At 46.1% G+C, this 23,424-nt stretch overlaps 1 protein-coding gene across 2 annotated transcripts in view; it reads left to right on the top strand.

Annotated features, from left to right (window-relative positions):
- LOC126259915 (retinol-binding protein pinta-like) overlaps positions 1-22,237 on the top strand; it is a 175,906-nt gene extending 153,669 nt beyond the window's left edge. For both annotated transcript variants that reach the window (XM_049957006.1, XM_049957007.1), the window contains exons 6-7: positions 10,149-10,254; positions 21,974-22,237. In XM_049957006.1, the coding sequence (XP_049812963.1) occupies positions 10,149-10,254; positions 21,974-22,125 (258 nt within the window). In that variant the 3' untranslated portion in view covers positions 22,126-22,237. The remainder of the gene's footprint in view (positions 1-10,148; positions 10,255-21,973) is intronic.
- The last annotated feature ends 1,187 nt before the right edge of the window (positions 22,238-23,424 follow it).

Here is a 23,424-nt window from a genome sequence, read left to right as displayed (position 1 = left end):
TGTGACACTTTGGACAGCCACCATCATTATCTTTCTGCCTCATTGTGTTAATTTACTGTTTCGTACGCTCATTTCATTCACGGTGTTAAGTAGTTGCCACATTCTCTCCTGTTCCGTGAGTGATCCTTAATTACTGGAATCTCGCTTGTCTATTACCCTATTCTCCTGTGCCTGTGGTATTGACAGGGAAGATATTTGAAATTTTTGTGGCTGCACCAAATATAGTATTCTTTTGTACAGGAGGTCGTACACTCCTGAAACTTCAACAGTAAAGCACACAGCGATGCAAAACTCCTCTGCTGGAGCGACTTCCACTGGAGTCATATCAACATCTTCGTAACGCTTTTGAACTTACTTAATGAACATGAAACGAAAAGCGCTGCTTTTCTGTGGATCTTCTCTGTTGCCTCCATCAATCTCATTTGGTACAGAACACAGACAACAAAGCAGTATTTAAGTATTGGTTGTACCAGAGTTTTGTAGGGTACCTCATTTGTCAGTGGATTACATTTTACAAGAATTATTTCAGTAAATCTCAGTCCAGTAACTGCCTTGACTACGATTAGTTTTATGAGCTTGTTCCACCTTAAATTGTTCTGTACGTATACTCGTACATGTTTTTTGAACTTGATTACTTCCAGTGATTGCTGTAATCATTTAACTTGCGTACGCCTTTGGGTATTTCTCCCTGCGTCCTTTATGTTGCAAGTCAGCCGATAATCCCTGCCACTAGCATCGATTCACTGCGGGTCTTGCTGCATTTCACTACGGTTTTATAGCGTTGCGACTTTTCTCTATACAACAACAGCATCCGTGAAAAGACTCGTCGAACTTTTGACCTTATCCACTAGGCCGTTTATAGACAGGGTGTTTCTAAATTGGACTGAAAAAACTTCGAGAGTGATCTGACGTAACCACAAGCGTTGGAACGAAGACGAGGAACGCAAGAGAAGGCGGTGAAACGACGTCGGCCAGTGGTGCGTTGATTAGGACCACACTTCGACGGGAGGGACCTCCACAATAGGATAACACAAGCACCACTCCTGCCACCCTTGGTCGCTCAGTATTGGCTGAGTATTCGGACAGTATACGGACAGGCCTAGCGGAGAAAGCTAAGATAGCAGTTATTAGTGATCCACAAACTGTATGACAAACTTGCATGAACACTGTGTATGGCAAACGACTCTAACTTTGTTGTATGTCGCCCATCTCCTGCGACACCATTGTAAATAGAAGTTAAGTATTGCCGTTCTCCTTATTTGTAATAAAACCTACTAATGGTATTTGATTTAATATTGTATAGCATCCTTTACGCACCCTACACGAGAAAAGTGTGCAGGACCCCACAGATGGGATGTACCAGCTGTCTTGAGGAACAACAAGAGAATAACAACCCGTGTCCAGTAACATCATCCAACGACGATATATAACATCGAAGACGTAGGCGCCAACGTCTGCCACTAGGCCTCCCCTCCTGCAGCAGGCGTGACGTAGGCGTGACGTTGTATGGGAACAGATGGCTAGCATTGCACCTGTAATCAGTCTGGACATTAGATGGCGCTGAACGCAGCCACGCCTGTCACTCCAACATCGTAGAGACCGCTAAGGGCATTAGCAGCAGAGGGGAAAGATAAACACATGCTGCAGAAACACAGTGCTCATTTGCTGTTCGTCGCATTCTAGTGTACCGCATCATGGAGACGTTCACCGAGACCGAGCGGGCGACAAGCATTTTGCATATGGCGACGAATCCCAAAAGGCGTCAGCCGCACTATCCCACATTGCAGCCATTCATTGACATCTGGGTGAAACGGGAGGTTTCACAGGCCGTCGACGCGACAGAGGTCACATGTGAAACATACGTATGCCACGATCTGTGGAAGATGTACTACAGAGGTTCGACGCAGATTCTTCCATAAGCACCTGTGCTGTGGCAACGCAAAGTCCCACTCAGCGGTCTGATGGGTGCTCCATTAGGAGGGAAGATATCCATTCCATTTACAGAACACAAAGGTGCCACTGCCCAACTATTTTGCTCCACGCATGGAGTTCGGGCATTAGTTGCTGCAGTGTTGTGCCAGGCAGCCATATTACGCTGCATATGTGTTCTGCACGGACGACGCATCCTTCACCTGTGATGGTGTGTACAACGCCCACAGTTTCTAGGTGTGGACGGAGGCAAACACCTTGCCACACACGGACAAGCTCATCAGGATTTTTTTTTTTTTTTTTAGATAGAGGTGGAGCCCCTCCACGCCCACACCGGCATGATGGCCAACACAAAAGGTCTACTGCCATCTCTGCATAGGGGTTAGTATTCACTAAAGTGAGGTGTCGCAGGATGTGGGTACTGCGATGTTTGCGTACGTCTGGTTAAGATTAACCATTAATACGCGCTCATCTGGAGATGGATTGGTCGAAATCTGTCGAAGGGTAGCGGTTTTAAGGGCAGAGGGAAAAAGTGCCAAGGCAAGAGCCAAGGGAAAAAAACCTCTGCGATAGTTAGGTCGGGTGGTAAGAGCAGTAGCGGTTGTCTTGCTGCCTGCGATAGGTTGTGCAAGTATAGGCTTTGTTAGTAGTGGGTATCGTGCATGTCGATACCTTGACGTTGTGCGTTTGTGCTGCTCGTCGGCTGGCGCTGGGTGCTGGTACAAAGTCCTCGTTCAGCGTCAGCAACCTGCAACAGTTAGGTTTGTTATCGATCTTGTGTCCCATAGGTCATATACCAGAAGTACAGTGTGAGGGAATGTTGGCAGATTGTTCGTGCGTCTGTGGGCGAGCTCGTCGGTGTCCCTACTGCGGCCTGTTGGTCGGCTCTAATAGCAGCTGGTAGTTGCCGATCAGTGTTGCTGATATGCGGGGGCTTACCGACGTTTGTCGCTGTTTGCGTATGTTAGTTTACCATAGGTGGCTATGCCCTAGCTAGCAGTGTCTTTGGCCGCTTGTGCTTCCACCTATGGTTGTGATCGTAGTTTCCCAGAGTGAGGATGAAAGGATTGTTCGAGTGTCTCGAGTTCCTGTACAGTCATGTGGCGTGTTTTTTGAATACTTCCTTGAGGGTATCAAGGCGGTATTCATGGTGAAGATCCACGGTGCGTGTGTAGCGTGGAGCGTTGCTAATGATTCGTAGCACCTTGTTCTGTATGAGCTGCAGGCGGCGCAATCGTGTAGGAGCTGCATATCCCCAGACGGGAGCTGCGTACGTCATCAGAGGTCTAATCATGTATATGGATCTCGACACCCTCCTATTTAGTGTGCTTTCCCTGTTGAGCATTGGGTAGAGCTGTTTGAGCCTCGCGTGCGCTCGGTTGGCAACGTATTCGATGTGGTCCCCCCATGTAAGTTTCCGGCCCAGCCAGACACCAAGGTACCTGACTTTCTCTCGGAAACGTATTGGGCGTGTATGTAGTGTTATTGGTCTACAGTGTTGGTGTTTGCGGAGTAGTTTCGGTCAGCGTGTGAACAGAACTGCTTCGCACTTGTCGACGTTTACTTTAATACGCCATCGCTCCAGCCAAGGCTAGGCTGTTCTGAGTGCTGTCTGTATTCGTGAATTGATGTTCGACGGTTTCCAGTCTTGCGCGAGGATGACTGTGTCATCCGCGTAGACGGCTAACGTCGTGTTTTGTGTCGCTGGGAAGTCATTAATGTACAGGTTAAACAAGATGGGCCCTAGGAAGCTTCCTTGGGGTACTCCAGCGTGGATATCGTGTTGTGTTGATTGTTTGTCCTGCACGTTAGTGTTGAAACATCTGTTCGTGAGATATGAGTGTATGAGACGTACGAGTCCGTCCGGGAAACCAGCTTCGCTTAGTTTGCGTATGAGTCCGTTGTGCCAGAGACGATCGAAAGCCTTTTCGATGTCTAGGAACACGGCCCCTGTGGCTTTGTTCATGTTGTAGCCGTGTGTTATATGTTCGACTACGCGGAGGAGTTGTTGTGTTGTCGAGTGGTGATTCCTAAAGCCGAATTGCTCCGGTCTTAGGGTGTCGTTGGCGATGCAATGCCTAGTGATACGTTTTAGTATTACCTTCTCAACAATCTTGCTGAGCGAGCACAGCAGACTGATGGGTCGGTAATTTTGTGAGAGGGAGTGGTCTTTCCCTGGCTTCCTTAACATCAGGACCTTGGCCGCCTTCCAAAAGTCAGGGAAGTGTTGGTGTGTCAGGATGGCATTCGTTAAGTGTGTGAGGTATTCTACGGCTTTATCCGTGAACTCCTGGAGGACACGGTTTTGAATGCCATCAGGCCCAGGGGCTTTTCTAGCGTTGGTGTGCTCGATAGCCCATGTGATTTCATTTGTGCTAGTACGTCTTATTTTGTTGCGCGAGGGCTGGGCTATAAGTCGTGTAACCTCCTGGTCCGTTTCAAGTGTGAATGCTGGGTCTGAAGGAACCAGATTCGGCATGAAAGACGCTGCAAGTGTTGTGGCCATAAGCTCTGCCTTCTCCGTTGCGGAGTAGGCTGGGCCGTCTGGTCCTTGTAACGTGGGAATGTAATGTTTCTCCCTGATGAAGCGTCTGGCCAGCTGCCACACGCCAGGACGTGTGGTATCCAGCCCAGCGAGTTTCTGTCCCCATTGCTCGTTTCTGAATGTTTGTATTTTATTCCGTATTATGCCCTGGAGTCTGTTGACGTGCAGTTTATAGAACGAGCGCCTGGTACGCTGCCAGTATCTCCTGAGGCGGTTCCTCATTGAGATAAGGCCCAGGATTTCCTGGGGCAGGGCCGTCGAGTGTTGTCTTGGTGTTGTAAATGGAATGGCGTCAGTCATTGCGTCTTGGACGGCAGTTGTGAGAGCCTCCATAGCCTCGTCAGGAAAGGTTCACCAGCAATTTATAGTGTGGCATGGTCCACAATTACTTGATTGGCCCCCTCGATTCACAGGCGTCAGTTTTACCACGTTCATCTTGGAAGCGCTGCCGGAATTACTGGAGGAGGTGACATTTGCAGTCTGGCGACTTACGTGGCTCCGCTGGGGAACCCATACATTTCATTCGAGCTACCAGAACCCAGTTCAGAGGGATGTTTGGGGATCGCTGGATTCGTCGAGGTGGCACTGTAACGTGACTGCCTAGGTCGCCTGACCTCATCCTGATGGACTTCTTCCTGTGGGGCCATCTGAATGACCTGATGCGCTAAAACCATGTGGAGTCAACGGTTACATGCTGCGTGCGAGGTTGGTCGCACCTTGCCGCCGATGTCTCAGACAATCTACCGTTACTCATGTAACGTGGTCGATTGCCGCCCACTCCAGTGGCGCAGATGGCGATGGTGCTGCGTACGTCGACGTTCACAACCGCGATCTCGACGCTGTCGTTCTCTGTCTGTTACACCCCGTATGCTTCACTGCAAAAATCAGAGAGTGTACAGAGATTTCCGGGATGAAGTACACTGTGGGTAGAAGCCTGGTCGCGCGAGATTAGCCGAGCGGTCTATGGCGCTGCAGTCATGGACTGTGCGGCTGGTCCCGGCGGAGGTTCGAGTCCTCCCTCGGGCATGGGTGTGTGTGTTTGTCCTTAGGATAATTTAGGTTAAGTAGTGTGTAAGCTTAGGGACTGATGACATTAGCAGTCAAGATTTTTGTAGAAGCCTGTGTGCGACACGGTCAGCCCCTACGGCCACGGAGCATCGCATCTGCTCCACTGGCAATCGTGGCAAATAATCGCAGTCACTAAATATCAAATATCACAGGTCTCGATCTGCCCACGGTGTGTTCAAGTACAACGTCACGGCTGTTGCCGTAGGGGAGTGGACGGATGAGGCTGCGAGGGGTGGCATGGTGGCAGGGGCAGAAGACGGTAACTTCTGCGCTCGGTAGCATCGTTGGATGAGGTTTCCAGACACGATGTTAATTTTGTTCCGCAAGCCACATTCTACATCCCGTGGAAGACTGTCGGCTTGCCGGTCGCAGTGGCCGAGCGGTTCTAGGCGCTACAATCAGAAACCGCGCGACCGCTACGGTCGCAGGTTCGAATCCTGCCTCGGACATGGATGGTTCAAATGGCTCTGAGCACTATGGAACTCAACTGCTATGGTCATTAGTCCCCTAGAACTTAGAACTACTTAAACCTAACTAACCTAAGGACATCACACACATCCATGCCCGAGGCAGGATTCGAACCTGCGACCGTAGCAGTCGCACGGTTCCGGACTGCGCGCCTAGAACCGCGAGACCACCGCTGCCGGCGGGACATGGATGTGTGTGTTGTCTTTAGGTTAGTTAGGTTTAAGTAGTTCTAGGTTCTAGGGGACTGATGACCTCAGATGTTAAGTCCCATAGTGCTCAGAGCCATTTGATTGTCGGCTTAACTGTGATACATCCTGTATATTATGAAAACTAATGATTTTATAAAACTTCCTTCGGATACGCCCAAAGTCGCTTTTACACCTGAACATTTCCGATCGTTGAGAATTAAATGCTAAAAATTTTTCCAACCAATCCCACAGGTGGCTCTTATTCTCTACATTAGACGGCAGTGCGGAACTTGTTTTCGGATTATGGCCAGCACTCCTTTAAGATTCTATCAGTCACTTCTTTCCAATCTATAATGATTTACTTTCTTCCGTATTTGTTATCAAGTGGGCGTAGTCAAAGTACTATTTTAAGAGCCTCAGTTTGTACTGTTGTTCTTGTTGTGGTCTTCAGTCCGAAGACTGGTTTGCTGCAGTGCTACATCCTCATCACTTTGCGTAAGTTCCTTCGTCTCAGCGTAAAGAAACTACTGCAACGTACTGCCATTTGAAATTGCTTACCATAATTAAGACTCGGCGTCTCTCATCAGCTTTTTTCTCTTCGTTGCCAAATGTGCAATTCCTTGATGCCTGTTCTTTGGTCAAATTGTGACGTATAGGTCCTTTCTCCCAGTTCGATTCAGTACCACGTGTTAGTAACCGATGTACCCATGTTATCTTCAGTATTCATCTGTAGCAATACAGTTAAAAAGCCTTTACTGTTTTCTTGTCTGAACTCGTAATCGTCAGCGTTTCACTTCCTGACAAGGCGACACTCCACATAACTTACCCTTTCAAGATACGCTTTTCCTCCTATTTCATATCTGAAATACTCCTCTATTTCGGCCGTAGTTTTTTGTTGCCAATATAGCAAGACTCGCTCAGTACTTTTCATGTATCATTTCTTAACCTACTCGTAATTGTCTCCACATCGCCTAATTTAATTCACGTACATTGCATTGCCGTTGTTTTACTTTTATTGGGCAACATCTTACAACCACTGTTCAAAACACTATGAATTCAGTTCAACTGAACTTCCAGACCAGAAATGTCATTGGAAGACCTCCAAGTTTTTATTTCATCACCCTGGACTTTAATTCGCTTTTCCAGTTTCTCCTTCGTTTCCTTGCTCAATGTACATATTGAACAGCATCTGTGATGGGCTGCTACTCCGTATCACTCGCTTCTGAACTACTACTACTACAATTTTATGTCTTTCGACTCTTAGAAGCTTCAGTCTTGTTTCTGTACACGTTTATAATTATCCTTCGCTTCCAGTATTAATCCCTGATGCCTTCAGAATTTTTAAGAGTATATTGTAGTCAACGTAAATAGTACCAAAAGCTCTTGACAGTTTCGCTGTACTCCGTTCATTGTTTATGGGACTGCTACCAGTCTATCAGCTTAGACATTTACACAATAGCCGGCAGTAGTTCTTAGCCTCCTGATGCAATAGTGTTGTTTCTATTACCAGTTTAGAATTGTATCCTTACCCGGACTGCATTACAGGTCGCTGTTAAGCACCACTCCAGATAGTCACAGTGTTCATCAAACTTGGAAGTTCCTGGAACTGATACGGCTTATTTACATTTTTTTCTTCCAACAGTAAAGATATAAATTTCCAACTTCAGTGACACTGTGAAAGCGCCGGGAAAACGTAAAATCAGTTATGACTGTCGTGATTTTATTAAAGAATGGACAAAGATATTTCTTTGAGATTGTTTATTGCCGTATTTAAGGAGTACAATCTGAAACGACGTTGCGAAACCAAGTTTGACGAATTTGACAGAAAACGTTTACCAAGGAAGAAATCAAAATAAAAGCCGCGGGGTGTGTGAAAAAGCTGAAGAATAAAAAAATATTGTCTGCAATGCTATCAACATTTCAAAACAGGGCGACGGAAGCAAGTTTCATTGTAGCCTATAATCCTCCCAAACGCAACGTGCCTTTTTCAGATTAAGAGTTTATTAATGAGTCTTTGGTATAGTGTGCAAGCATGTTACGTCCTGAAGTCATGACCAAATCTGAAAAGACTTCTCTGTCAGTAGTGTCTGTAGCACGATACATTCATAGAATTAGTGACGAACTCCCACAGCCTGAACTTACTGAAATTTTCGTCATCACAATGTAATTACTTGGTTCAAATGGCTCTGAGCACTATGCGACTTAACTTCTGAGGTCATCAGTCGCCTAGAACTTAGAACTAATTAAACCTAACCAACCTAAGGACATCACAGACATCCATGCCCGAGGCAGGATTCGAACCTACGACCGTAGCGGTCGCTCGGTTCCAGACTGTAGCGCCTAGAACAGCACGGCCACTACGGCCAGCTGTAATTACTTGGTCTATAACCAATGAAAGATACAAATACTTATTGGAAATTGCCAGAGTATGGTGTTAATTGAGGGGAGAAAAGTGGTTTGCCCTAAAACAAAATGGCAAGAGTTACAACAGATTGGGCCAGAACTTTCAATTGGAAGAATGTGGCTATGGTAAGCTTTTGAAAACAGGTCACAAGCAGAATACTCAGACACTCACATCTTGTTTTTTCATAGCATTTTGCACCAGAGAAACCTTTGTAAGCTGCAGTAGACGTGAAGCATTCGGTAGATCTTGTTGTGGTCTTATCACAATCAGAGCAAAGGTACTGAACCATCGGCAATTCAAACATTTTTTGGCGTTGTGGAGGTAGAGCATGAATATGTAGCTAAACAAAGCATTGTGAGGTGGTAGAACATGGGCTAGTTGCCAGAACGCATGGGTGTTGCAGAATGAAATCCTCTTCTTTCTGGACACGAAGCAGATATATCATGATTTTGTTACTGAAATATGATGTGAATGAGGAGATACGATATGATGTTCGCAGTTGATATATCTGATGAGCTGAATGAAGCGAATGTGAAATTGTAGGGAAAGGAATTGCTTGCTCATGAGATGTAGAAGCAAGTAAAGCCATTCAAAGCAAACCAAGACATATTGGCAAGACTAACAGGTGGAGGTCATTTCTGTGATTTCCCTTCATTAGGAAATCAAAGTGGCTGCGTCTTTGTGCTGACGTTAGGTATAAGCTGCGCAGTCTGGAGGACGAGGTCTGCACAAGATTTCAGAACTTTAAGAAAACTGAGCCTCAATTCATTCCACTCTCTTATCCCATCCCTGACGACACTGGCACAGCACCCGGTGAGCTGCAGTTTGACGTCATTCACATGCCTTCATCTCACACTGTGCCTTACGTGAATTCACTTGTAACTGTGATCCTGTATCATGTTGATAAACAGGGGCTTCTATTCAAGGATAAAAACAAAAGGCGAATACAAAATCCTGAAAAATATAGTCGGCTGGAAACCCGACGGTGCTCAGATGTCCAAATCTGAGCGGTTTTCTTTGATCATCCATCATGCATCATTCAATTTCTTTCGTATTGAGAACAGTATTTCTCTTCTTACTTTCCTCACTTGCAATCCTATATTGGAAAGAACTTCGGCATTTTCCTAGAAGTACTTTGTTTACTTTTACTTAATTTATCCATCTTTCAGCGCTAGCTTAAGAGCTTTTTATTTATTACTCTGTCTCACATAACACTGTCAGTTACTTTGAGCTCTTATCTCGTATGAAACATACAGTGTCCAGCTGACTGTTGTTTCAGATGGTGTAGTCTGGTTTTCTACCGTTTGAGAACCGTTAAAGCAAATATTTTCTTCACTGATGGTATTTTTACCTGTTTCACATGCACGTACTTATTTTTCCACGGAAACACAAGATTTTTGCCGTCAACACACGAGTTATTATAACTACGTGATAAACAGAGATGGAGAAAAGATTTACATAAACTTGCATCAGTAAATTCCTTTAAAAAAATTAACCATAGGGATGTGGTCATCGCCTTGCAAGCAGTGCCTTTGGTGTGTTTCAGATCCACACCCACCTGCCCGGTTCCACGACACTGTTTGAGCACGTGGCTCGCGAATATATTCCAGAAGAGCTGGGCGGCACGGCTGGGCCTCTGGAGAAGTTCAGCTGTAAGTTACTCGTCTCACTTAGTACTATCATAGCGCAAATCGGATCTCAGCTTGAAAGATATTCCAACGATGCTCGGTGATAGAGCCACTAATGTAAGGCTGCCAGTTTCTTTCCTGTTCCCGTACTCATTACGTTACGAGTTCAGCTGTCAGAACGTAACATATGGTTGACTAATGTTTAATATTGTAATTCACTGTCACGGTCATTTGCAACATCTAAATCAAATTAATCAGCAAAGCACTAAAAATTAAGTCTTCCTTACATCAAGTAATCAAGCCACCTGAACATCCTCTAAAATTGGTTCGTGTTATTCGAAGTCCACTCCGTGCATATTATGTAACAGTTTGTAATTTTACTAATTTATACGTAATATGCCATTTGTAACACCTCCGATTTATGTATCCCGCTCGATCGGGATCTGAATAGCAGCCCAAATAATAATTAATTGATGTGACCGTGTACCTAATGGGGCTGGCAATCGGAATGGACTGCCGCGGAGTTGTTACATTCCATTTTTGTCCTTCTAAAATGCTATAATAATGAAATGTCTGGTGGCAAGAAGAACAGCAACACAGCTTCACTAATCAAGACCTATATTCGTCTCAAAAACACAAGAAAAGGGAGACAGCCACTGCCTTTGTCATACATGTTTAATTACGGCTAATCTCAGCACAGGCTTCTTCGTTATTCATAATCGTCACACGCAATTTCAATCACTGTAATCCAACACTGCAATCCAACACTGCAATCCAAATGATGCCGGCGCGGTAGACGCAAAACCACAAATATCGGCACAGAAATATCACTGATCACTCTCGTAATTAAACTTTTTCACTTTCCCGTATTATTCTAACACAAAGGGGTTAAACCACGGCGATGGCCACTCCCTTTGTCGGTAAGCCTTTTATCACATCAACAGGCCTCCACCCGCTCGACCCGCAACCTGGGAACTCACTGACTCAACTCTCACTCGCTCTCGCGACCCGACACTATCGATTGTTTGCCCTTTAGACCTGTGCCGAGTGCAAACTTATAGTAAGGGCCTTACACATTTCAGATGCTTTCTTCGTGGTGTTGCAAATCGATCAGAATCTAGAACACGGCTGGCTCCACGTTTTCCTTTGCGGCCACACTCAGTTATGTAACACTGGAACCAAAGTTAAGGTTATACGATATTGCAATCTTTTTGCTGTTCAGAAGTACATGAATGCATGTCCGAAGGAACAGGCACTGCAGCGCCTACAGCCGTTATGAAATATATTCGTATTTTCGAATTTGGATAACCAGCAGCTGTACAGTGGAATAACGACAATGAAAATTTGTGCCGGATCGGATTAGAGTCTCGGTGTGGCACCAATTTTCGCTGTTTTCATTCCATTATACAGCTGATAGTTGTCCGTATTCGCAAATGCATATAAGACGGTTGCCCAGAAAGTAATGCAACGCATTTTTTTTTCTGAGCCGAAAACAATGCTACGAATGCGAAACGTTACATATGTACACTCCTGGAAATTGAAATAAGAACACCGTGAATTCATTGTCCCAGGAAGGGGGAAATTTATTGACACATTCCTGGGGTCAGATACATCACATGATCACACTGACAGAACCACAGGCACATAGACACAGGCAGCAGAGCATGCACAATGTCGGCACTAGTACAGTGTATATCCACCTTTCGCAGCAATGCAGGCTGCTATTCTCCCATGGAGACGATCGTAGAGATGCTGGATGTAGTCCTGTGGAACGGCTTGCCATGCCATTTCCACCTGGCGCCTCAGTTGGACCAGCGTTCGTGCTGGACGTGCAGACCGCGTGAGACGACGCTTCATCCAGTCCCAAACATGCTCAATGGGGGACAGATCCGGAGATCTTGCTGGCCAGGGTAGTTGACTTACACCTTCTAGAGCACGTTGGGTGGCACGGGATACATGCGGACGTGCATTGTCCTGTTGGAACAGCAAGTTCCCTTGCCGGTCTAGGAATGGTAGAACGATGGGTTCGATGACGGTTTGGATGTACCGTGCACTATTCAGTGCCCCCTCGACGATCACCAGTGGTGTACGGCCAGTGTAGGAGATCGCTCCCCACACCATGATGCCGGGTGTTGGCCCTGTGTGCCTCGGTCGTATGCAGTCCTGATTGTGGCGCTCACCTGCACGGCGCCAAACACGCACACGACCATCATTGGCACCAAGGCAGAAGCGACTCTCATCGCTGAAGACGACACGTCTCCATTCGTCCCTCCATCACGCCTGTCGCGACACCACTGGAGGCGGGCTGCACGATGTTGGGGCGTTAGCGGAAGACGGCCTAACGGTGTGCGGGACCGTAGCCCAGCTTCATGGAGACGGTTGCGAATGGTCCTCGCCGATACCCCAGGAGCAACAGTGTCCCTAATTTGCTGGGAAGTGGCGGTGCGGTCCCCTACGGCACTGCGTAGGATCCTACGGTCTTGGTGTGCATCCGTGCGTCGCTGCGGTCCGGTCTCAGGTCGACGGGCACGTGCACCTTCCGCCGACCACTGGCGACAACATCGATGTACTGTGGAGACCTCACGCCCCACGTGTTGAGCAATTCGGCGGTACGTCCACCCGGCCTCCCGCATGCCCACTATACGCCCTCGCTCAAAGTCCGTCAACTGCACATACGGTTGACGTCCACGCTGTCGCGGCATGCTACCAGTGTTAAAGACTGCGATGGAGCTCCGTATGCCACGGCAAACTGGCTGACACTGACGGCGGCGGTGCACAAATGCTGCGCAGCTAGCGCCATTCGACGGCCAACACCGCGGTTCCTGGTGTGTCCGCTGTGCCGTGCTTGTGATCATTGCTTGTACAGCCCTCTCGCAGTGTCCGGAGCAAGTATGGTGGGTCTGACACACCGGTGTCAATGTGTTCTTTTTTCCAATTCCAGGAGTGTATTATTTGAAGTCTTCTGTGTGAGCGCGCCAAGTTTCCGTCACTTCCGAAAGATAGCGTAGATGCAGGACAGTTTCGAAAAGGCGTCTGTAGGTGATGTATTTTAGAAGCAAAGTGCCGTCATTGAATTTCTCACTGCAGAGAAAGAAACTATGGGGATTATTCACAAACGTTTGTGTAATGTCTATGGAGCATCTGCTGTTGACACTGTCCACAGAAGTACAGTTAGTTAGCCGCTGAGTACGGATGGTGAGGTCGTCACAAGACGGTTCGGCGGAGTTCCACGATTTGCAGCGGTCGGGGAGACCATCGACGACTGTCACAAAAAAAAATGGCTCTGAGCACTATGGGACTTAACATCTGTGGTCATCAGTCCCCTAGAACTTAGAACTACTTAAACCTAACTAACCTAAGGACATCACACACATCCATGCCCGAGGCAGGATTCGAACCTGCGACCGTAGCGGTCACGCGGTTCCAGACTGAAGCGCCTTTAACCGCACGGCCACACCGGCCGGCGCGACTGTCACACCTCACATGTTGCAGCGAGTTGAGTACTTCCATTTCTTTGGGTCATTAAAAGATGCAATTCGTAGAAGACATTTTGAGGACGATGAGGACGTGATTCACAAAGTGAAGCACTTGCTCCGCCACCAGGACAAGAAATGGTACCGAGAGGGCCTACACGCCCTTGTTTCGCGCTGGAGAAAGGCCATAAAATGGGATAGAGATTACGTGGAAAAATAGGGAGTGTAGATAAAACATCATTCTTTCGTCTGTGTAATTCTCATTACGTTCACTAAAGAGTTGTTGAAGGAAAAAATGTGGTGCATTACTTTCTAGGCGACCCTCGTACATTCCATATATAAAGTTTAGTTTTGGCGACTGCGTATAGTTATTGTAAAACTGTAATCGCAATGTATCACAGAATGTCAGACAATGATGGAATAGATATTCTACTTCAATTAATATCTCTTAGTGTTCTATGATTTTCTAAATTGTAGGAATCTCACAAGAAGTGCACTATACTTCTTGAATTACTACTGCTGGTCACGTGGCACTGCACCTCTATTTACGACTTTCAGCTGTGTATCCGTACTTCGACAGGTCTCGAAAAAATCGATCAGTTCCGTGGCAGATAACGGACATTTAACTATAGACGTTTTCTGCTCCGCCAGACAATCTGTGCCAGTCAGGAACAAAAGAAACGGGCCTTTTGGCATAAATTTATGTACTTACCAAATTAAGCTGCTCACAGTTGTCCGGTAGAGCAGATAACCCTCCCACAATCAGCCTGACAGCTAATACATCCAACCTGCTTACCTCAATGAGGCACAGAAGAATTCTAGGACTATTATACGGCGATTATTTTAGTTTTGGGGCAGGTTAATGTGCTAAGGGGATATTTCTGATATTATTCTTGAAAATGGAAGAAACCATTTTGAAAAACTAAAATACTTTCATAGGTTTTGTTAGAGTAGAAGAAGGATTCAAGTATCTAAAATGGTAGTATGTCTATGAAACTCTGAGAACAATAGATGTACGCTTAAGGGAGAAGCGGGTAAGATATGTTATGAGGAGGTACCAAGGAGGACACAGGGTCAATGTAAAACCGAGAGAGAAATGATTGCGTTAAAAAAAGCGCACAACAGGGATGCAGCCTTTCTCTATTCCATCCTGTCCCACCTGTTCATCGTATAAGTAAATAAATGGAAGTTTTAGCACTGGCATTGAAATTTTCGTGATACCGTATCATTGGTAAGATTTGCTGATGACGGTTCTGGCTTCTGTCAAAAAGAGACATAATTATAGGATCTGTTGAATGGTATGAACTGTATACTGAACAAGAATATGAGTCAAGACGAAACCAAAGAAAGACGAATTTATTAAAGAACTATAGAAATGAAATCACCGACCATCTTAGAATGAAAATTGTGGGCGATGTAATAGACATTTGAAGTAATACACTGAGATGACAAAAGTCATGGGATAGCGATATGAGAGGAGACAGTTGGCGGGAGTTCCGCGTACACAAAGTATAAAAGAGCAGAGCATTGGTGAAGCTGTCATTTGAACATAGGTGACTCATGTGAAAATATGTCCGACGTGATTATGGCCGGCTGATGGAATTAACAGATTAAAAGCAGGATGGAACTAGACGAATGGGACACTTCAGTTCGAACATAGTTAGGAAATTCAATATTCCGAGACCCACAGAGTCAAGAGTGTACCGAGAATACTAAATTTGAGGCACTGCCTCTCACCGCAGTGGCCATCGGCCTTCACTTAACGACGGAGGGCTGCGGCGTTTGCGTAGAGTTGTCATTGCTAACAGACAAGCAACACTGCGTGAAATAAACGCTGCAAAAAATGTGGGACGTACGACGTATGGCAGCAGATGACCGATGCTAGTGCCTTTCCTAATACTACGACATCACCTGCAGCGCCTCTCCTGGGCTCGAGACCGTATCGGTTTGACCGTAGACTACTGAGAAACCGTGTCTTGGTCAGATGAGTCCCTACTTCAGTTGGTAAGAGCCGATGGTAGGGTTCGAGCGTGGCGCGGACCCCAGGAAGCCATGGACTCAAGTTGTCAACAAGGCACTGTGTAAGCTCGTAGTGGCTCCATAATGATGTGGACTGCGTTTACACAGAATGCACTAGGTTTTCTAGTCCAACTGAACCGATACTTGACTATAAATGGTTATGTTCGGCTACCTGAAGACCATTTGTAACCACTCAGCGATGGAATCTTCACTTATGACAGTCATGTCACTGGGACACAACTGTTCGCGACTGGTTCGAAGAACATTCTGTACGATTCGAGGGAATTACTTGGCCACCCAGATCACCCGACATGTATCGCGTCGAAAATTTCTGGGTCATAACTGAGTTCGTGCACAAAATCCTAGATCGACAACACTTCCGTAATCACGGACGGCTTCAGAAGCAGCATGGCTCAATATAGAGGGTACAAGATGCGTGAAAAACCGAAAGAGAAAAGATTGAGTTAAAAAGAGAGTAAGACTAGGATGCAATCTTTCTCTCTTCCGTCTTGTTCCATCAGTTCATAGAATAAGTATGTAAATGGCAGAACAGGCATTAAAAGTCCCAGTGAAAAGCCATCAGTGATAAGATTCGCTGACGACGGTGTTGGCCTGCGTGAAAAAGACAAGTAACTGTAGAATCTGTTGAATGGGATACTCTATATACTGAACAAGAACGTAAACTGAGAGTGAACCAAAGAAAGTCGAATTTGTTAATGAACTACTGAAATGAAATCACCGACCAATTTAGCATAAAAAGTGTGGGCGGTGCAGCAGACTTTTGAAGCAATAAAACGCAACGTGGACAAAGCAAGGAGGATATAAGCAGCGGACGACCAAAGGCAAAGACAGTGCTCCTAGCCCAAAGATGTCTTCTAGTTTAAAGTCCGAGAAAGAAATTTTTTGAATTCGGTATTGTACGGAAGCGAATGATACACTATAGGAACATAGGAAAAAACAAACAATGTGGTGCTGTAGATGGGAGCCAAAAACCAAGAGGACTGATAAGAAACGCAGAGGTTCTCCACAGAATTTGGGTAGCAAGAGTATATGGAAAATATTAACAAAAAATGGCCAAGATGATTGGACATGTGCTAAAACAGGAATATATAACTTTCATGTACTAGAGCGTACTAGATGGAGCAATGGAGGTAATTAAGGTGCAAATTAAATTATACTTTTCAGAGATATTGAGATTTCCACAGGACAAGGCAGAAAATTGCTGTTCGATTATCGGAAGAAGAAAAGAAATATTGCTGTCCCTGACGAATACCAGACAAGTGATAGAATATTCAAAAATGGTACAACTTGACTGAGCCCATAGAGGCTTACATCAGAATCTTCAACTGCTAAAGATATTTCTCCGTTCTCCCTTGAGAAGAAGCATAAGAATGTATCACTGTTACCGAAATGACCGATTCCTATCAAACTTGCAAAACAGTGAAAGCACGCAATTCACAGCCGAAGCTCGTACTTTGTCGAGATTCGTTAATCTACCGAGATTAGAGAGTTTCCGTCTACATTTCTTATCCCTGTCCACTAGCACACAGGAGACTCTAATGTCAGATTTACTGATCACTCAAGGAGGCCGCGTCTACTCGTTATCACTGATTTCTTCCAAATCTATGGTACATGCTGCGTTTGACCAGAAATCAAAGTGACGAAAATGAGAGCTCCAGATAGCCTAGCGTGTAGAAAAGATAATAACATTTTTAGCGGGGGTACGAATTATTTATGATGCAAACTGATGCAAAGTTTCCTGGCGGGGTGGCGCAGAGGAAAATACACTCCTGGAAATGGAAAAAAGAACACATTGACACCGGTGTGTCAGACCCACCATACTTGCTCCGGACACTGCGAGAGGGCTGTACAAGCAATGATCACACGCACGGCACAGCGGACACACCAGGAACCGCGGTGTTGGCCGTCGAATGGCGCTAGCTGCGCAGCATTTGTGCACCGCCGCCGTCAGTGTCAGCCAGTTTGCCGTGGCATACGGTGCTCCATCGCAGTCTTTAACACTGGTAGCATGCCGCGACAGCGTGGACGTGAACCGTATGTGCAGTTGACGGACTTTGAGCGAGGGCGTATAGTGGACATGCGGGAGGCCGGGTGGACGTACCGCCGAATTGCTCAACACGTGGGGCGTGAGGTCTCCACAGTACATCGATGTTGTCGCCAGTGGTCGGCGGAAGGTGCACGTGCCCGTCGACCTGGGACCGGACCGCAGCGACGCACGGATGCACGCCAAGACCGTAGGATCCTACGCAGTGCCGTAGGGGAGCGCACCGCCACTTCCCAGCAAATTAGGGACACTGTTGCTCCTGGGGTATCGGCGAGGACCATTCGCAACCGTCTCCATGAAGCTGGGCTACGGTCCCGCACACCGTTAGGCCGTCTTCCGCTCACGCCCCGACATCGTGCAGCCCGCCTCCAGTGGTGTCGCGACAGGCGTGAATGGAGGGACGAATGGAGACGTGTCGTCTTCAGCGATGAGAGTCGCTTCTGCCTTGGTGCCAATGATGGTCGTATGCGTGTTTGGCGCCGTGCAGGTGAGCGCCACAATCAGGACTGCATACGACCGAGGCACACAGGGCCAACACCCGGCATCATGGTGTGGGGAGCGATCTCCTACACTGGCCGTACACCACTGGTGATCGTCGAGGGGACACTGAATAGTGCACAGTACATCCAAACCGTCATCGAACCCATCGTTCTACCATTCCTAGACCGGCAACGGAACTTGCTGTTCCAACAGGACAATGCACGTCCGCATGTATCCGGTGCCACCCAACGTGCTCTAGAAGGTGTAAGTCAACTACCCTGGCCAGCAAGATCTCCGGATCTGTCCCCCATTGAGCATGTTTGGGACTGGGTGAAGCGTCGTCTCACGCGGTCTGCACGTCCAGCACGAACGCTGGTCCAACTGAGGCACCAGGTGGAAATGGCATGGCAAGCCATTCCACAGGACTACATCCAGCATCTCTACGATCGTCTCCATGGGAGAATAGCAGCCTGCATTGCTGCGAAAGGTGGATATACACTGTACTAGTGCCGACATTGTGCATGCTCTGTTGCCTGTGTCTATGTGCCTGTGGTTCTGTCAGTGTGATCATGTGATGTATCTGACCCCAGGAATGTGTCAATAAAGTTTCCCCTTCCTGGGACAATGAATTCACGGTGTTCTTATTTCAATTTCCAGGAGTGTATTCAGAACGACAGCCTGGGAGTCGAGTTTTTATTCGGAAACATTTCCAATCTTTACGTTACTTACACTGCAAATAAAACCGAAATAGAGCTCAGTATAATGTGTTTATTAATACTTTCATAAAAGGCTTCAATGGAAAAGACAAAAGAAAATCTACGGTTGCAAATAAATTTCCAAGAAAGGATTGTAGCTGTTTATAGCGTCCTCGAGGACTCTGCAGACAACTTTTCCAGAAGGTTCAAGGGGTTCACATGGCTCTGTGCACTATGGGACTTAACTTCTTAGGTCATCAGTCCCCTAGAACTTAGAACTAGTTAAACCTAACCTAACCTAAGGACATCACACACATCCATGCCCGAGGCAGGATTCGAACCTGCGACCGTAGCGGCCGGCTTTCCAGAAGGGATTGCAAATACAGTGCCATGGTAAACAGGTAAATCGAGAGTTCCCACTCGTCAGCATTAAGCAAAATACTCTTTCTAATTTCACGTGTAAAACATATTTACACCCGTAAGTTGTCTTTACTTTTTGTGACTTATAACCGAACCCTGGACCATCAAGAGGCACCAACCAAGGTGGTGCAGTGGTTAGCACACTGCACTCACAGTCGGGAGAAAACGGTTAGAAGTCGCTTCCGACCATTCTGACTCGCGGTTTCCGTGATTTCACTAAATCGCTTCAGGTAAATGCCAGGAGGGGTCCTTCGAAAGATCACGGCCGATTTCCTTTCACATGCTTGACAAAAACCGAGCTTATGCTCCGTCTCTAAGGACGTCCATGTCGACGGGACGTTCAACCATAAATTTAGTTATCCACCATCCAGAGGATAAAGCAATGCTCGTGGGACGACGAGATGTGAACAAATTGACACATTCGCATACAGTGCAATATGATATAATTCTTTCTGGAAAATTATTGTCCGGCCAGGGTGGCCGAGCGGTTCTAGGCGCTATAGTCTGGAACCGCGCGACCGCTAAGGTCGCAGGTTAGAATCCTGCCTCGGGCATGGATGTGTGTGATGTCTTTAGGTTAGTTAGGTTTTTCTATGTACTAGGGGACTGATCACCTCAAAAGTTAAGTCCCATAGTACTCAGAGCCATTTGAACCATTTGAAAATTATTTTCAACGATCTTCTTCTACCAACAACACGGTAATGGCTCATCTGAGCCAGAATTAAAGAAAACAGTGGATGGTTACGCAGGAAAATACAGAAATGTCGTCGTTACTTCATCAAAATCTGGGAGACTTAAAATAGCCTTATTCAGAAACTCTGTGATTGATGTAATGACGGCCTACGTTCAGGACAAAACAAATTCACGATTATACGAATAGATCTTTCAAGATGGGTAAGGACTGCCATCGTGCAGTATTAATTGATTCCGCCTGAAATTCACTCTGCTCGTACAACCCACGATGTTTATAGTCACGTAAAGAAAAGCTACAAAATGATTCTTACATCGCGAGAAGATTGATAGAAATTCTTTCGATTTCACACCACTAGCCACCTTCGCCAATGTTTGGCGAAAAGTTGCGTTAAGCGGGGTTCGGTGCCAGACTGCGATGAGACAGAACTTTTTACGAATGTAAAACATTTTCCCATATAAATTTTAAAACAATCACATAATTGTAGAAATTCGGCGTTTATAACATGTGCAACACGCCGAGAAAATTTCTGATGCCCTGTTTTTACGATGAGTATTACACCAACACGACGAAAATATCAGCTGTAAAGTAAAAAACATTTCTAGTTTTGTATACAAAACTCTCGTGTACGCCTTACAGTCCGTCCTGGAAACTTTTCTCCAATCCCAGATTATCCTTCACCTTTTGTTTTCACGCTTATTCTGAAAATATCAACAAATACAACATACTGCTTATTGGCTTCTGTCTCGGGGTCTTCAGCCGACGTTCATCTAATGATTTTACTGACGTTTCGCCAGCACGAGTGTCTGGCATTATCAAAGCTTAACCCTCCATTGCCGGTGATGAACTGGAGCCGAGCTCGCGGCCACAGACTATATGTACCTGGCGCGCCAACGTCCGAGGGCTTCTCCGCGGTCATTTCCGGTGCGGTTCTCCTCTTGCTGCTTGCGACGGTCGTTCGCTGCAGTACGGGAAGCCAGTATCCGTTTACCTTAAGCCTTTCCTCTTTCTTGTTGAAGCTGTTCGCGTTGTTTTGTATTTCTACAGCTTCTCTGAACAAGCGCGTCTGATAGTGCTTCTCTACAGCCAGAACTTCCGTGTCGGCGAGTTTCATTACGTGGTCGGTCTCACTCAGTGCGTGCTCTGCCACGGCCGATTTCTCCACCTGCAGCGAACGACCGTCGCAGGTAGCAAGAGGAGAACCGCACCGGAAATTACCCCGGAGATGCGCTCGGACGTTGGCGAGCCACGTACATATAGTCTGCGGCCGCGATCTCGGCTCCAGTTCACCACCGGCAATGGAGGGCGAAGCTTTGATAATGCCAGCCACTCCTGCTGGCGAAACGTCAGTAATATCATTAGATGAACGTCGGCCGAAGAACCCGAGACAGAAGCCTATAAGCAGTTTGTCAACAAGTGGCCAAGGAAGTATTTAACAATTTTGAAGTACAACATACTCATCATTACTTCAGTTTATTTTCAGTTAAGTAACGTAAAAACTGACACTAAAATGAGAAAAAAAGTTTACGCATGGGTCCTTTACTCCACGACTCTCGCATTACTATTTTGTATCTTTTCTGCTGCGCCAACTGCTGCCTGGGAACTACGCTAATATAAACGGCCCATTCCTCATCCGACCCAAGCCAAAGTTACAATTTTTTTTCCAGACGCTTGGCCATCTGGAGCTCTCACTTCTGTCACTTTCATTTCTAGCTAAGCCCTGCACACACCACAAATTTGAACAAATCGGGAACTAGGCGCGGACATCCTGTGAAGGCAAACTTCATTCTCATTGAGGAATTTTGGAACACGTTGAACACATCACATAGAAAAGATAATCTGCAGAATTTTTGGTGAAAAAACGTGTTAGACACTAAAGTGCAGGTATTGTCCATTTCAGATCAGCTCTTCAGCAAAGCTTACGACATGCGGGACTGGTTCCTGGAGCAGGATAATTACATTTCGGACGAAACGAAGAGACCACCAGACAGCAAGCTTGCTCAGGACGTCTACGGAGCTGCAGGCTCCTTTAAGAAGCTTAGTGTCGACTGATGAGGGCGACCTGTCTGCTGTCATGTTCGTGAGGAGTTGCAGTGTTTCAGTCGCTGGTCCTTTTATCTTAGGTTTCAAATATACATGTACTAAAACCTTTACTATGGAAATAAATGGGATTCCAGCTCTTTCTTCGTTTGTGTTTCGTTTGACGAATAATTTATTTTCCTATCCGCTATGTCTTGTGATTTTCTGTTGCGGCTGTAATTCACTATTTAATCTTTTGTAACCTATCATGAGGGTGGTTGAAATGAAAACCTTAAAAGTGCAAGATAGTTCCTAAACAGTGTACTATAGATTTGGCAGAAGGCAGAAGTTCTTATCGAGTTTCGAAAAATCATCAACAGGTAACAGCCTGTCGTATCACAGAAAAGGAAGCCGTGTCAGTTCCAAAATGAAAGCACCAAAGTCGACTTGCACCGCGTTGAGTAGTCCATCTGTGATACGCTTTTTGACATGTGTAACTATTAAATGTGTGTAAATGCATCGCAGTGCAGCAATTCCTGTGTGTCCCTGCAGTGTGTGCACGAATGGCGCAGAAATTTAAAAGCGGTATAACGTCTGAGAAAGACGCATCGCGACCTTGTCAGGCACGCCACGCATTGACGAACGAAAACGTTGCCGTAGTGGAAGATCTTATGAACGAAAAAAGGTCTAAGGGTGGACGGTAAGTAGCTACTATCAACTCTGTTAGAGTAGGTCAAGCAGACAATACTGTCCATTACATACTGCGATCTACTCGGGTGTCCGCAGGATAGGAGGCACACCAGTTGACTGGTGAACTGAGAAATCGCAGTGTCTATGTCTGTGAGGAACTTTTGGAGATCTTTTGTTGAAACATGGCAGTGTTTGTCACCACACTGACCGTTCAACAGCAGCAGTAGAAACCAGGATGTTAGGTACTCAGAGAGCGCACATGATTTTAATGCTAATGATGAGCAAACAAATTCAATTGTGTCCTCTGTTAATTTAACAACAATTGATGACGCGGCACGTTCCGATACAATGAACGCTGCCCAGTTTGACATACCCGGTTTGCAAAATTTACGTAGCGAACAGATAATTGCTGAGAAACAATTATCTGTTTCTAACGAAGATGAACAATGTAGTCAAAGTACGTCAAATTTATTTGATTCCGATGTAGTGGCCAACAGTGCACATCCGATTGGCAAACCTTTTCAAGAATCACAGAATGACCAAATGGTTATACAAAACGTGACAAATGCACATACACCATCACACAGCACAGAGAATACAGCAGCTAATTTTGGCATGGATCGAGTTAGGGCATCATTGATA

The sequence above is a fragment of the Schistocerca nitens genome, chromosome 5 (genome assembly GCF_023898315.1).
Source record: "Schistocerca nitens isolate TAMUIC-IGC-003100 chromosome 5, iqSchNite1.1, whole genome shotgun sequence".
NCBI lineage: Eukaryota > Metazoa > Arthropoda > Insecta > Orthoptera > Acrididae > Schistocerca > Schistocerca nitens.
Note: the sequence above shows the minus strand (reverse complement) of the source record. Positions and strands in the feature narration are given on the sequence as shown.